We start from the raw sequence: 13,707 nt of genomic DNA, 5'->3' as shown, positions 1-13,707 counted from the left end.
TTGGCGGCCTGTTTTGTTTTAGCTCCAAGATGAATTCGGGTGTTCCTCAACTGCCATGTTGACCAAAAGGTACCTATGCTCACAGCTGCGTGGATTGCTCTAAATGTCCCAGTGCTGGGCATCTTCTTCTCCTGTGTATTCGGCCACTATTAGCTGAGAATCCTGATCACTAGCGTGTAAGACTCGTCCCCAGAGATGGACGAATATGGATGGTTGCAGTGTCCAAGGGTTAGTTGACTAGATCTGCTGAGCTCGCATCACTGCCGCTTGGGCGCAGCGTGATACAGTGCCATTGTTCATCGGCATTTAGTTGCAGAGATCTTCAGCAGGATTTCTCAAACGCGCCCTGGTCACGACGCTTTCGGGTACCTTCGACTGTTAAAGTACCTAGAACTACGAGCCAGCACGTAGAGTACCTATTGTATCTTGTTCTGCGGTTCTTTAGCAGCTGGTAGTTGCCCAAAGTAAAATAAAGATACTCAGTAGTTAAGGGGCATCCTAATGCTTTAGTGAACATGGAACTTAAGGGGAATCAAGCTTGGCTAGTTGCGAAATGCTTCTGGCGTCCATTTATTTGGCGGCTGTAGCAGTGTTACTGACACGTAGAGTAATGGAGGCGTAGTCTAGGTACCGCGTTGCCACGAAGTTCAGCTGTGACTTAACTGAGCCCCCTGCGAAAACGAATTGAAAGTTTTACACCAGCTGAACTCGGTAGAGGCACGTTCTGAATTGCAGGCGTGGCTTGCAAAGCGTTGCCTTCTGGACACCGGAAGCGGGACTAAGGAGGCATCTTTACAGTCCGTTTAGAGAGTTAAGGTGCGAATGAATGTGCAAAGGCAGGGGAGTCGGCTCTCGATAGGACTGGATGATGTGCGTCTTCAGCTATATATCTCTAGCACCGTGCTTGCGGAGTGTAACTTGCTGTCGGCATGATTGCCCTCAGCACTGAGGGCTTCCGATTGTGCAACTCGAAAACCTTACTACCTGTTAAGCTAAATGCGCAGGGCATTTTCCATTTTTCCTCGTCTCTGGACACGACGTTCGCTCATTTTTTTTTCCATAGCAGTTCTTCACTGCTGCATCAAGCTGAACAGGCCTGGCTTTTCTGCTTATGCTTGGCACTAAGAGGACTGCCGCTGCGCACACAATGCGAGGGGATTATTTCTGTACATCATTATGTTTGGAAACGTCTCCACGGGTCGAAGAGCTGCATTACGGCTCCTGCGAAGACGTCGGCTTGGGCCGTTTTACATTTGCTGGGTAGGATTGCAGCTTACCTGCTAAATTTCCCACTGCAGACTATGCAACACTTAGATTCGCACTGCGTGGCTGTCCCACAGCAATTATCAGCAGGGTATGTATTCTAGTAGCGAATTAGGGAGGAGATCAACATGGCCTAGCCATCGTCAAAGGAAGTAAGCCAGCCGAAGTTTACCTTGGTATATGCTTAACTCAACATCCGCTGGCAAACATTGTGGATAGAGACTGTGGTCGGAGAATTTTTGGGAGAGATCAGGAGAGGCTGCCTTGGTCTTCCAATGCTTAGAGGCTTCTGTTGCCACTAGGTTGTCCACCGGCCCTTCTAAAGGTAGGGCCACTTGAGCCGACATGCTCACTATCGGCTCAGTAGCACGCTTCGTTTAACTTTATTCCATACAAAATACTTGCATGCTTACGCGTTCCCGTTTTTACTCTCTAACAAGCTAACTTGGATTTTTCTGTGCACAGCACAGGTAGCTGGCCGTTGCAGGAAATATATGCCTGAGGGCACTATATTTCGTTAATAGAAGAAAATCTGACGTGCATGACAAATTTATCAAGCCAAGATTTTTAAAACAAGGTAGATTTGGGGAGTTTTAGATCTTTGCACACTACGAAAATCTCACTCCGCAGTTTGTTGGACCGCAGGTCTTTCCGAGCAGGTTGTACAGGAAAACTACGACAAGCCTCCTCTTATCCCCCCAAAAGAAGCATAATCCAACATAGAAAAGCTAACTGAAGGTTTACCTACTGTATAGGGGCAAAACTCGTGTGCTTGCTCTTTTGCTCCGTGACCGCACAGTGATCTCGAGTGCTGCCTATCGGACGCTACAAATACTAGCGTCCCACGCATTTTCCACGCCTTTGAAGAATAATTACGCAATGAATACTCTTATATTTTCAGCATTACAGGATGTTAATGCAGGTTTACCGAACAGGCGGCGTAATCTAGCTGCGCGACCCAGTGTCTGGACGAAGGTCACCAGCCCGCCAGCAAACGCATCGCCAGCCAGTGAGCGCGCCGCAAAACCGCTTGTAGCGAGAGATAACCAACCATTCGTTCAGCAGTCATTGTTGCGATTGTTTTAGCAAGGATTTTTATGTTTTGTCTTTGCTTTTTTTGCAATCACTTGTTGGTCGTTGTGGTCCTGTGAAGGCCAAAGGAAACATATCTGGCCAACGAGTCTCTTTTATGCCAGCTGTGCCGACGCTACGGTTGACTCTCCAGTTCGCCATATCTAAGCCGGCTTTCTTTTGACAAGTTGATATATGCATTGAATCATCTGCATTCAAAGGCCTGAGTGCATTTCCAGCCAATACGTTTACAATAGAAGGGCCGGCAGACGAGTGTCTCCATTTGAAGAGCAACCGGCCCCTTGTCCGGAGACCCGCACATTTCCACAATGTCTAACAAGGGCAAGTTATCCTGCCTTCTCCACGAAGTATGGATGGGACTGTTTGTTTTAGGGTTTTTAACTGTGTGGACTGGGATATCAACTGTCGCTAAGGAGCGCAACCAAGCGATATCTCCCCATTTTGGGCCACCAGAATGGCTCTCGGCGCAGCCAAGTAAGTCTTTTTTGCAGCTACTCTTGTGGTTTTCACCGCAATTTACAAGATACAAAGCCAGTCCATCGTTTCCTCAAGGCCAACTTGTGAGACGTGTTTTGCTTTCTTCTGCAGGCCACTCGGCAGGCGAGATCTCTCGGCTCGCTGTAATTGGAAAAAGTGAAGTCGAATCCTACGGAGGAAAAGAAGTCGATGACAGCTATGGCCAATCCATGGTGGAAACTGGGAAGGAAAAATCGAAGCTTGTTGGGCTACTAGAGCATGAGCAAATCATGTACTACTCTCAGAATCTTCAACACGCCTTCAAAAGATGTGAGTAGAACATATGTATCGTTCGCAAGTTGTCTTTAATTGATACAGTACATCAATCGCCTAAGGCATGACTTTTACTTCTCACTACTTATTTCGTAGCTGAAGGGTCCAATGGAACGGTAGAAAAGTGCAAGTTAGCAACTGCTTTCCCCAAATTGCCCTTTAACCAGCGTTTTTCCCGTATCGGTGTGTGCGTATTAGCCAGCAAATTCACCCATTCCTTGCAATTTTTGAGAGAACTCTTTTCAACAAACCCATTCCTCAAATTTTTCGCCGTCCGCTACCGTGATCGAGTTAAGATCGTAGATGCGCTCCAGAGGGCTGCAGAGAGATGGAGCCCAATGCGTAAAGGTGCGTCGAATAAATGCTTAGCTTGGCTGTACGCATTGTTCAGCCTACAAAAGCGATTAAATGGATCTCCTGTTCAATTGTCAATACATGTATTCAGACAAGGCAGTGGCTGCGGAAGAAGTAATGGCGTCACTTGCTTTGAAACACACTTACACATTCAAAAAGTCGCTTTTGGATAGAAAATCTTACGCGCAGAGGAAAATGGAAATTTTAGAAGCTCTACGTGCCGTCAATGCTGGCGGACAAGCCTTGGATCTTATTTTGGCAAATAAAAGTAAGAGTCACTTCCCGACAAAATTTCTTGCGGTTTGCAAAACCCTTCATTAAACAAACAGCGACTTACCATAAAGTAACCCTGAGTGAGTTCTACCAATTTCTCAGGCAGACCACTGTTTTCGTGGGCAAGCTCTCTTTGGAGGAATCCTTTAGCAACGCTTTCAAATGTGGTTACTGTTGCATTTAACGAAACATTCGAGAAGACAGCAGGATTTCCAACTGATGAAGTTAAAAGTGCTTGCTTTTCTTTCGGATATCGCGTCAATAGCATTGCTCCCTACACCGCTGTTCTTCCTGGGGGCATTTTTGGATCAATGTTGAAATCACTTTCTCGCTCCTTCATGCTCGTTTTCTACCCTGCTTATGCAAGCTTCCGAGGGATTTTCGCCCTTATGATTGGAGTTATCTGCAAAACTGGGATTATAGCTTCTTTCGAAAAATTGGTTAAGACATTGGTTAACATCGCGCGCCTCGGACTACGTGGCACGCGTATGCTGTTACGTCGATTTGGTAAGCATCCATACATTACTACACCAAACATCACTCTAGTAAGGACACGACATTTCTCTGTCTAAGGCTCGGAGTCTCGGATATGTTTCACTTCAGCCGTGCAGTGTTGTGCTGGTCTGTTTTCAGCTGTTCGTGGAGACCCTGTGGCATCTCCACTTGTGCAAGATCTGCTCCGCAGATCGTCTCCGGCAATGATTACTCTGCTATTCCAGCTTTATGCCGTTGACGTGAGAGACATCACAGAGAAAGGGAAGCTCGCAAGCGAAGCCCTTGCTGCAGGCACCGCGTCCTGGAACTACGCTGATGGTCTGTGGATAGGAGCATTCGACTTTGGACGGGCATTTATCAACACTGTCAGAACATACAAACAGCGGGCAGAAGCTTTTGTTGGATACTGTGAAAGTAGGGTGAGCATCCAACTGTATTTTCTCATTTCACATTCCTATCGTTACATGGCATGCGTACCTCAACCTAGCAGCGCCAAGGACAATCTGCTTCTTTGCAGGCAATGGAAACTCGACCACGTACCCCGGAGGAGCAAGCAATGCTAGATTTAGGCCAAGAGGCAGGCGCTTTCGGGACAACGAATGACTTGTCTTCAGGCTTCCAGGAAGTACCGTCAACGGAAGAGCTAATGAACGCTTTTGACGCAATTGTAGGTGGATCACCGAACTTCATGTCTAAGACAGCAACGCACCACACTCTTCTGTTGCTTTGTTTTCTCGCACTATACATATATATTGTATTGACTGTACATTCTTATGCAGGCTCCCGGCGTTTCGGTGGAGCCTGAAGAAGCTAAGCGTCGCTTGGACTCTGCCGTAAGTAGTATAATCCTAAGGCACCTGGCGCTTGATAACAACTCTTATCTTGCCTTAATTTCTGCATACAAATACACCTTGATGAAAGTTTCTCCTTTTGTGTGTTGCGATACCTTTGCAGTGTCGGAAAAATAGAAGATTCGTTGTATCGTTCAGGGCCGATCCCATGAGATATGTGCAGTCACTTGTGAATCAAACGGTCAAAATTTTGAAATACGATTTCAAGTTTTTTCAATCCTATATCGGCGAGATGATGTCGATCTTTTACGATACTGCCTATCTGTTGCTAAATGCTGACGTGGCGAATGTTTTAAATGAGAAACTGCCTCTTGACTCGGTTGGCGAACAAGTTCAAGCTGCCATCGGGAGATTCCAAATGCATAGGGAGGCTGCTCTTGAAGCTAGCAAGACTTCTCTACCAAGGAAAATGTTCAGAGAGCCATGGCTTGTCAAGTCCGCCAGGGATCTTGCGCACGGCTTTTTCGAGAGTGGTACGGCATGAAGCAATTATGGCTAAAAGATAAAAGCAACAAGAGCGTTAGAGACTCACGACTCTTTTGTTCTCTCTGTAGCTGCGATGAGCAGTTGAAACTTTATGTGGGCAAATTGCGCCTTATTTTTCAGCTGGCGGTCTATCTCTGTATTATGTAGTTGAGGATATGGGCAGCGAGACTCTCAGAACCCGTCGTGACAGAGCGGCATTCAAGTTTTTGAGCACTGGCGCTGGGAAACTACGGAAGGCCGTGGAGTCTCTTTATGGACAATTCCTCTCAAGTCGTATCATGATTACGCGCTTGGAAGGGCACGAATCAGTCAAGACTATCCAAGATTTTCTGGGAAAATGCAATCCAAAGCTCGGTGTTCCAGATCCAGACGTGTGCGGTAAAATTGTGACCTCTGAAGTTGATTCTGTTGCCTTCGTTAAGGAAGCTCTCTATGCCCTTCATGCGCCTATGGCGGCTGCCCCGGATGATATAGCTGCTCTCCGAGACACCGGATTCGGTGAAGTCTTCGCTCGTTGGAATGAATTCTCGCAGCTCTCCAAGCGTGAAAGAGCTGTAGCCATCGCTGCGAGTGACAAAGGTAAATCTACAAAAAGCTGCCATCACATAGTAGACACTGTCTCCTTTCTTTGTGCAAGTTGTTGTTTTGGTGTGAATGCTGTATGATTCTCAGCCATTATGGAGAGTTTTTTGACTCACCTGCGCCGCTCCGTTATAAGCAGGGTAAGTGCGCTATTGGTCACCTTGCATAAGCGGCGTCATGTAATACGTCAAGCGTTGAGGAGAATCTTGCTAGCAAAGCCAACTCGAGTGATGTTTGATACGTGCAGCTTGTCTTCGCACGATTCGATTATGCCGACAACTTTTCAAGTCTAATCCTTCACGACACCAACGGACGAAGCCTGAAATTTATACGTAAGGAGCTTTCATTCTAAATACCTATAATTCCAAAAGTGACTTATTGCTAACCTGTTGCTAAGCGTCTTTGTACATTGCTTCTGTTCTTGCTTGCGATTTTCCCCATGTATCTCAGCTGAAAATCCCGACGACGTGCGAGGTAAACAGAAATGACCTGTTCGCGCTTGTTTATCCGTAACCCTGGCTACACAGCTTTAGCCTTCCATTTGCACTGATTAAGTATGCCGCGTATACCAACATAGTTTCTCCGGCAAAAAACACCTGTTCAAGGCGTTCTACTTTTTGCTGCAGCTCTCAGTGGACGTGGAGAAGAGGCATCCAGCTTTAGGCCTTCACCACTCAACACCTTTTGCTGGTTTCACCTTGAAGAGGGCTCAAAGGGAACACTGCAGTTCCCACTTGTATCTGAATGGGCCGCACTGGAAGGCGCTGAAGCAGCAACGGGTGCGGTAGCTCCGACAGAGGGTTTGCCTGTACATAAAATCGCAGGGCGTATCCATTATCGTGATAGACGCGAAGAACTCTCCACAATAAAGAACGACCCTTCGGCTGTGCGTGATGTGGTGGTCGCTAAATTCGTCGACTATCAAGGCCGGGCTTCAGCTGAAATGGTTAGTGCTCACCAACCTTTGGCGACTAGTGCTCCCGTCATTTCTAATGCTAGCTCGTTAACATGAATTTGCCTTGATGGTGGCAGCTGTGGCAATTCTCAGGCTGAGTGCCATGACTGTGTTGTCGCATAACAGATGGCGAGCCTGCTTCACCTAATCCACTCGAAGTCATCCTCTTTTTGGAGCCACAGCCCGTCGGTCTTCATGCAAAATGTTACTCCAAAAATGTTCTTTGATGCCCTTCAAGCTGTCTCCACTGCAGCAAGCACAAAACCACAGGCTGGTGTCATGTTGGAAGGACGTCTGTACACCTTCCCACTCAACTTTTCGACTTTGAAGAGCGTCTTTCTGGGGGCGGTTAACCGGCTTATTACGCGCATGCATAGTCTCGACTCCAAAGATATGGTTGCTGTTTTTGCCATGACAGTAGCTGTCATGACATACCACAAGATTCAGAAACACCGCACTGGGAAAACACTGATAATGAATCTTTACCTAAGGGACGTCCTGCACCTTGTACAAGCCAGCAAGCGTAACGCACTGTTCACGGAGGCACCTTATTGCGCATGGCTTGAAACAGAAACTCAAAATGTTGAGGAGCTTATGGTAAAGTGCTCAGCGCTTCGCTTCCTCAAGATTGGCTCCGTAAAGGATATTCCAGATACTGATAAGGTAAACTTCGCCCATTTTCTTTACGTCTAAGCACAACTGCGGAGTAGCTTCATGAGTTTCACAGAATTGCCATGTAAAATCCATGCGTTTATGCAACAAATGCGCATTTTCAGGGCAATGTGCTTAACTATCTTGCATCTTTTTACAACATTTTGGAAGCTGTCCGTGGCTCAACAAAATGGATGGACTTTCTTAACATTCATACCTTTGCTCCTGAGGCCGACATCTACGCCGCCACTGTTGCCAAATACTCTTACGAAGATTTCCTAGAGGAGCTCCGTGTAGAGCAAGCGGGTGCAGAAGCTGAGGACGTGGTTACGAAACTGTACACTGATATCCATCCCGCATTAGGCGGGCCGCAGCGGTATGTCAGGGATCGCAAGGACCTGGTTACAGCATTGAGGAGCTTTGCAGAGAACATCAAGAAACTACCTCCCAGCCTAAGAAAATTACTGCAAAACTACGTCAATTCTTGCTATGGCAAACTTCGAAGATTTATCGGAGCAAAACAGTTTACTCTATTCAGAACTATGTGAGTGCAACGCAGCGCTTGCTTGAACCCTGTCTGAAGATACGAATGAGCTCTTTTCTTCCTTCAATGGAAAAGTCACACTTATAATAATGATGCGATGTTCTGCTGTGCTGCAGTCGACCCAATGTTCTTCATGCCTCAACATTCTTCGCTGCAGTTCAGGGTGCTGAAGGGTTGGTGTTTCCAGACCCGAATTTACCCCGTGGAGTCTTCATCGACTCCCTAGATCTCGTTGAATATGGAAAAATTCAACTTGCCTTTGAAGAATTGGCCATGATACTGTCAGATGCTCAATCGATGCAGAGCATCATAGCTGAACTGCGCTCCGTCCCGGTTCAAACAGTAGAAGCGAAAGGTAATTGCACTTTCATAAAGCATAGTTTGTTCATAATGTCAAATAGGGAAAGCCCCCTCTCATACGTTCGTATTGCACATGCATGTGGACTGTCTCAGAGGAATATAACAAGCTGAAGCGTAGAATTGATGCACTACCACTAGCGACAGTCGAAATAGCTGCAGGGTGGTCGCTTCGTTACATGAGCGAAGGCAAAGGAGGCATGGATACTGCCATTGGCATGCTGGCTCTTAAAAGCCCAGAATCAGGGCAGCTCAGCAAGGCCTTGCAGTTGTCTTTCGCGAGCGTTGAAATTCTGACATTTCTTAATAGCTCTCTGAGCGTCGCTCAAGTCTTGCAATTCTTCGACAAAGCCACACCGGAGGATTTGGCGCAGCTTCGGATCAGTAAGAAAATTTGCCTTCCCCCTTAGGTATTGACCAGTACAAATTAGTACCAGAACAAGACTGGAATTACTTTTTGTACTGGCTGCAGCGCTCGGAGCTTTCAAAGCTATTGCACAAGGCGAACCACGAAGTACTGCGCTCAATTTGCATACAAAGCACTCACTAGATCGAAGCATCACGAACGTCATGGAAGCTCTCGATCAACTCCAACTTTCGGTAGGAGAAGAAAACAACCCGACAATTGACAGTCGTCTTCTTGTACTCGGCACGAATAGCGACAACACTATTGCCTCAAAGCACTGGTGTAGCCCCAGATGCTATATGTGCGTGCTCCCTTTGCGTGCTTGCTCAGTTGGAGGGACAGACATTGTTTGAGCAATGCGATAGCCTGCTGAGACACAAACCCGAAGTGTATTTCAACGGTTCGCTGGTTTCTAGTAATATGGACGAATCAGTTGTTCTGTGCTATCTTCTCTTGGAGTTGGTGAACCGTCAGCAGGCAAAAGAAGAAGAAGTCGCTGCAATAGACCTTGTGCAAACAACAATGATCGACAAGAAACCTGTGCAAATGTATATTCAAGACCTTGTAAACACACGCATCAAGAACGAAGTTCGTCTAGGGATTGCCAATGACGTGGCACCCTTTCTTCGCGGCTTGCTGACTGCCTTCATGGGGCACCAGATTGGCCTCATTAGCGCTGCCCAGTTCGCATCTGTGGATATCGCGACGGGCGTTATGACATTTCTTGTAGTCCAAGCCGTCGAATATTCCAGCTTGAATCCCCACAATCCTCTCAAACCGGCAGAGGTCTTCAAGAAAATTGCTCGCGTCACATTCGGAGCAGAGGCTTTCGAAGGACAGAAGAGTTCCAAGATAGTTGCTGCAACCGTCTCCTGTGAGTTAGGACAAAATTACTAACTGCTGTCTTGAAAGGCACACCAGAGCACTAACGCTGCGCAGTTGAATTCAGTGGCAGCCTTCGGAAAGTAGCTTTCTCCCGGCATGCAATTGCTTCTTCTTGGTCTATTGTGTCTCATTGACTTGTGTTAGATCCACCTTGCATGGAAGACTGGTACGCCATGGTTGACGTAGACAAGCTTGAAAAGCTAACAGAAAACCCTGCCCTCTTAACAGGGGAAGCAGTGGCGAATGTTAGCGCGTCTAACCGCTTCAGCGACATTGCCGACTTCTTCTTCACATTGCGTCAAGCGTCTCCAGTCGTGCCACAAACAATGATCTCAAAAGCAAGAGATATCATAATGAGAAATGAAAGTATATCCTTACTTGAAAGAGTTGGACTCACTGTCCTTATATCTGATCTTCTAAAGCTCTCAGAAAGGGCGAAGGTTGACTGCCTTCAAGAAGCTATGTCAGACATTGCGTCATACTTACCACTCACAATCCAAGGCCAGTATCTGTTTAGGTACGATTGTTTTGTTAAAAAGTTCATCGAGGGAGCAGCAGCACCTGACGCAGCGAAACATACATCGAATGAACTGATCAATGAAGCTCTCAACGCTATCGAAGCAGGTACGATCATTTCCCGCTCGAAGTTTAATAGAATGAGTCAAATGCAGTTGTGCTAAGTGTGAATATCACTAACATTTTTGCTTTTTCTACGGCATTATTTTTTTCCTGTACAGCTTACAACGAAAAGGCGAACGAAATATTCAACAATCTTTTAAGCAAGACTGAGGAGCTTCAGACAGCGCTAGAAAGAGGATTTCAATACCTCCAGCACGTACCAATACTGGCTTTCGGGAAACGAATAGCTGAAGAAATCATTTCTGCACTTTCCCAGCGCAGTCCTTGGGATTCCGTAAGCGATCGCCTGCAGCTGCTCAAGGAAGTCAACTGGTCGATTACAGAGAGGACACCTCTTCGAAAAAGGGCGATAGAGAAGCTAACGCGGCCAAGGTTCTTCAACCCACTACAACTAGCTGCAGACATTCTCAGCTTTATGGCAACTGGTAAGCCTAAAATTCCCCATAATTATTAGCTATTTGAGCAATGAGGAGCCTTATCATTTACGCACACTTCCGTAGCATGTATTATTCTATCAGCGACCGCTTACAGTTGCTCAAGAAAGCCAGCACTTGCACAGCAGAAACCGTTTCTTTGGTGTGACACTCCTTCACATTCAGGGTCATACGAGAGGCGAAGACTTCCCAAAGCTCTACTGATTAAGCGTGTCAGTGCGGCTGCGAAGAAAATAGTGAAGCGCCTCCGGCCCGTTGGCAAAGCTCAGGACAGGGAAATGAGAATTGCAGCAAGCGAAAAGCTTCGTGAGCAACTTGGCGCAGCTGCACCGGCTCAGGAAGTAGAAGCTGTACCATCTGGAGAACAGCCGGGAACAGAGATCCCAACAAGCGAATTTGCTGTCGGCGAAAGCAGTCCCTTGGGTTCTCAGGAGCTCGCGAAACCAGTAACATCAGAAGAACTGGAAGCTGGTTCAGTGCCGCTTCGCGAAGAAACGGTGTCTAGTCAGCAGGGTGCGGCTGCGGAAGAAAAGGCGTCTGATATCTCGGCAGATGAGTCACGTGAGGGCTTGCCTACACAAACTGGCTCACAAGACATCAGCGGTGAAACAACTGATGATGAATTTCTAACGGCTCCACTTCTGCCCTAAACCTCTACAGCACATGGAAAGGAAGCTCAGCAAATTCTGTCAGCACTTATAAAGATTGAGACTGACACACCCATGGTGAAAGATATTATCCGCCTGCCAGTGGAGTTTCAGGATTGACTGCCGCTTAAAATGGTTTTTGTTTATGCACGGAATCGGTGACGCACGACCTCAACCGACCACCAAAAGCCGTCACCCAGCGTCATATATATTTTATAGCTTTCACTTCGAGAGAGAAGTGTTGGCATTCTGACTTTTTGCAATGCTCATGGCTTTCGCAGCTTTGCGCAAACCGTTCATACGCTCGTCACTTTAGATTCTTTTTTAAAGCTTTACATTTACGAACTGGAGCTTTGTTGCGTCTCAGAACTTCTTGCATTCCAGCTGCAGAGTTTATTTAGGCGCTCTATCGGCCACACATAGGTGATCATCTACTTCTTTGCTATCTTCATGTGCGTGGGCCTGTTAAAGACCTAGCCGTTATCACAGGCAGTGAACTCCCCGCATACTTTCAGTCTTCCGAGCAGGTCCGTCAACCCACTACTGAACAAGTACTGTATGGTGCAGCACTGGACCACCGTGAATCATTCAAAACACAACTTCAGTACCATAGTCGATGCTTCAACATTCGATTCGATAGAAAAATGCTTATATCATGCTACTGATCACTGGCACGGCGCTTGTCCCACTTCGCGCAATGTGCAGACTACTTCTGCATGAATGCTTCTAATGCGCAGAACCTAAAATGACACTTTCCCCAGCTGAATCAGAAACGAAGTGCCTTCCTCGCTAGAGAACTATGTGAAGCTGAAAATAGCCAGTAACTGTCCATTGAGGGTAGCAAAATTACCGTCAGCGTCCGGGGAAGAACTGCATGCTACTAACACATTAACTTGTCTGTTGACAGCCCATAGGAAACTAATGTGAAAGAATGCCTCGATTGGATCACATCTAGCACGGCATTCGGTTTTCGCGGGTTCTGAGGCGAACGACTATGGGTTACATGTCCAAGCCTGCTCATGCAGAATTAGGGCCCCTTTCGTACGTCGTCCGAAAATACTATTGGGCTCGATACCCAGCGTGTTTCGCGAGAGAAGCTAATTTGCAATTAGAGCTGAAAGGGCGAAACTCTCACAACGCCACGGAATCCCCTCGTCCCCAGCAACGCAGTTCAAAAGGGGGTAGCAAGCACTTGCCACCCATTTCATGAGAACAGTCTACAGCATTATCGGCATAAGTGCGCAACAAGGCTCCTCTAGTTGCACCTGTAAACGCCCACCTACGCAGTTGGCAATGTCCGAGCCTCAGCGCAGTGCTTCCGGTCCGTCTATTCCAAGCTGGTAACACAACAGCAATGCGAAAGGCATAGCTCTTCTTCCAAGGAGAGTCTCCGATAAACTACCCGAAAACACTATCGTACTGTTCATTTGCCGGCCGTCTGCTCGGGCCACGCGGGCAGAGATACCCGTAAAGGAGCTTCAGCAATCAACGCACACTTCAGAAGCACTGCACATCTTCAGCAAGGATACACAAGTAATCATTATATAACTTCCGCCTTTAACGGCGGGAAGTTCCACGCCTGAACTGACTACAAAAGCCTTCCTTGAACCGTTCTTGCTGCAGGTGTCTGGCTCGGGCGCGTTGCCTCTTACAGTCCTTACACAGAGCAACCGAACGTAATCAGCAGTGAATGTGAACCCAGAGACACGCTCTCTCATGCCCACCTGAAGCAAATTCAAGCTCTATTGAATTCAAGATCTAAATATTCATGGGGGGGATGGTGCGTCAGCAGCAGCCAAACTTCACTTGTAGGCGGTAGCCGTGGAGGCGGCTGTATGTATGCTTGACCTGGAGCGGCAAGAGTAACTGAAGCGGCAAGAGCTGACCCTGCTGTGCGCTATGGCAAGCAGAGTTTCGCTTGAAAGTTACTTTTTGTCTGTTATTTGGCCATTGCATGTCTGCTCGGCCCTCCCTGTGGCTCTCGCCACTCGTGGGGCGCTGCTT

General features: G+C 47.2%; 1 protein-coding gene across 1 annotated transcript; it reads left to right on the top strand.

The window, feature by feature from the left end:
• Positions 1-2,663: 2,663 nt before the first annotated feature.
• On the top strand, positions 2,664-11,823 carry ETH_00030255 (uncharacterized protein; the record flags this gene model as incomplete). Its single annotated transcript, XM_013373513.1, has 23 exons — positions 2,664-2,829; positions 2,944-3,141; positions 3,590-3,766; positions 3,874-4,278; positions 4,405-4,685; positions 4,784-4,933; positions 5,046-5,099; positions 5,221-5,590; positions 5,724-6,182; positions 6,276-6,325; positions 6,433-6,517; positions 6,636-6,659; positions 6,812-7,131; positions 7,267-7,803; positions 7,917-8,335; positions 8,452-8,690; positions 8,789-9,076; positions 9,165-9,292; positions 9,429-9,972; positions 10,128-10,607; positions 10,721-11,047; positions 11,222-11,659; positions 11,717-11,823. The coding sequence occupies 23 exons, from the start codon at positions 2,664-2,666 to the stop codon at positions 11,821-11,823; spliced, it is 6,246 nt and encodes a 2,081-aa protein (XP_013228967.1).
• Positions 11,824-13,707: the final 1,884 nt, after the last annotated feature.

The sequence above is a fragment of the Eimeria tenella genome, genomic scaffold, assembly GCF_000499545.2.
Source record: "Eimeria tenella Houghton genomic scaffold, Eth_scaff15, whole genome shotgun sequence".
In the NCBI taxonomy this organism is placed as follows: domain Eukaryota; phylum Apicomplexa; class Conoidasida; order Eucoccidiorida; family Eimeriidae; genus Eimeria; species Eimeria tenella.
This window is presented reverse-complemented; position numbering and strand designations above follow the sequence as displayed.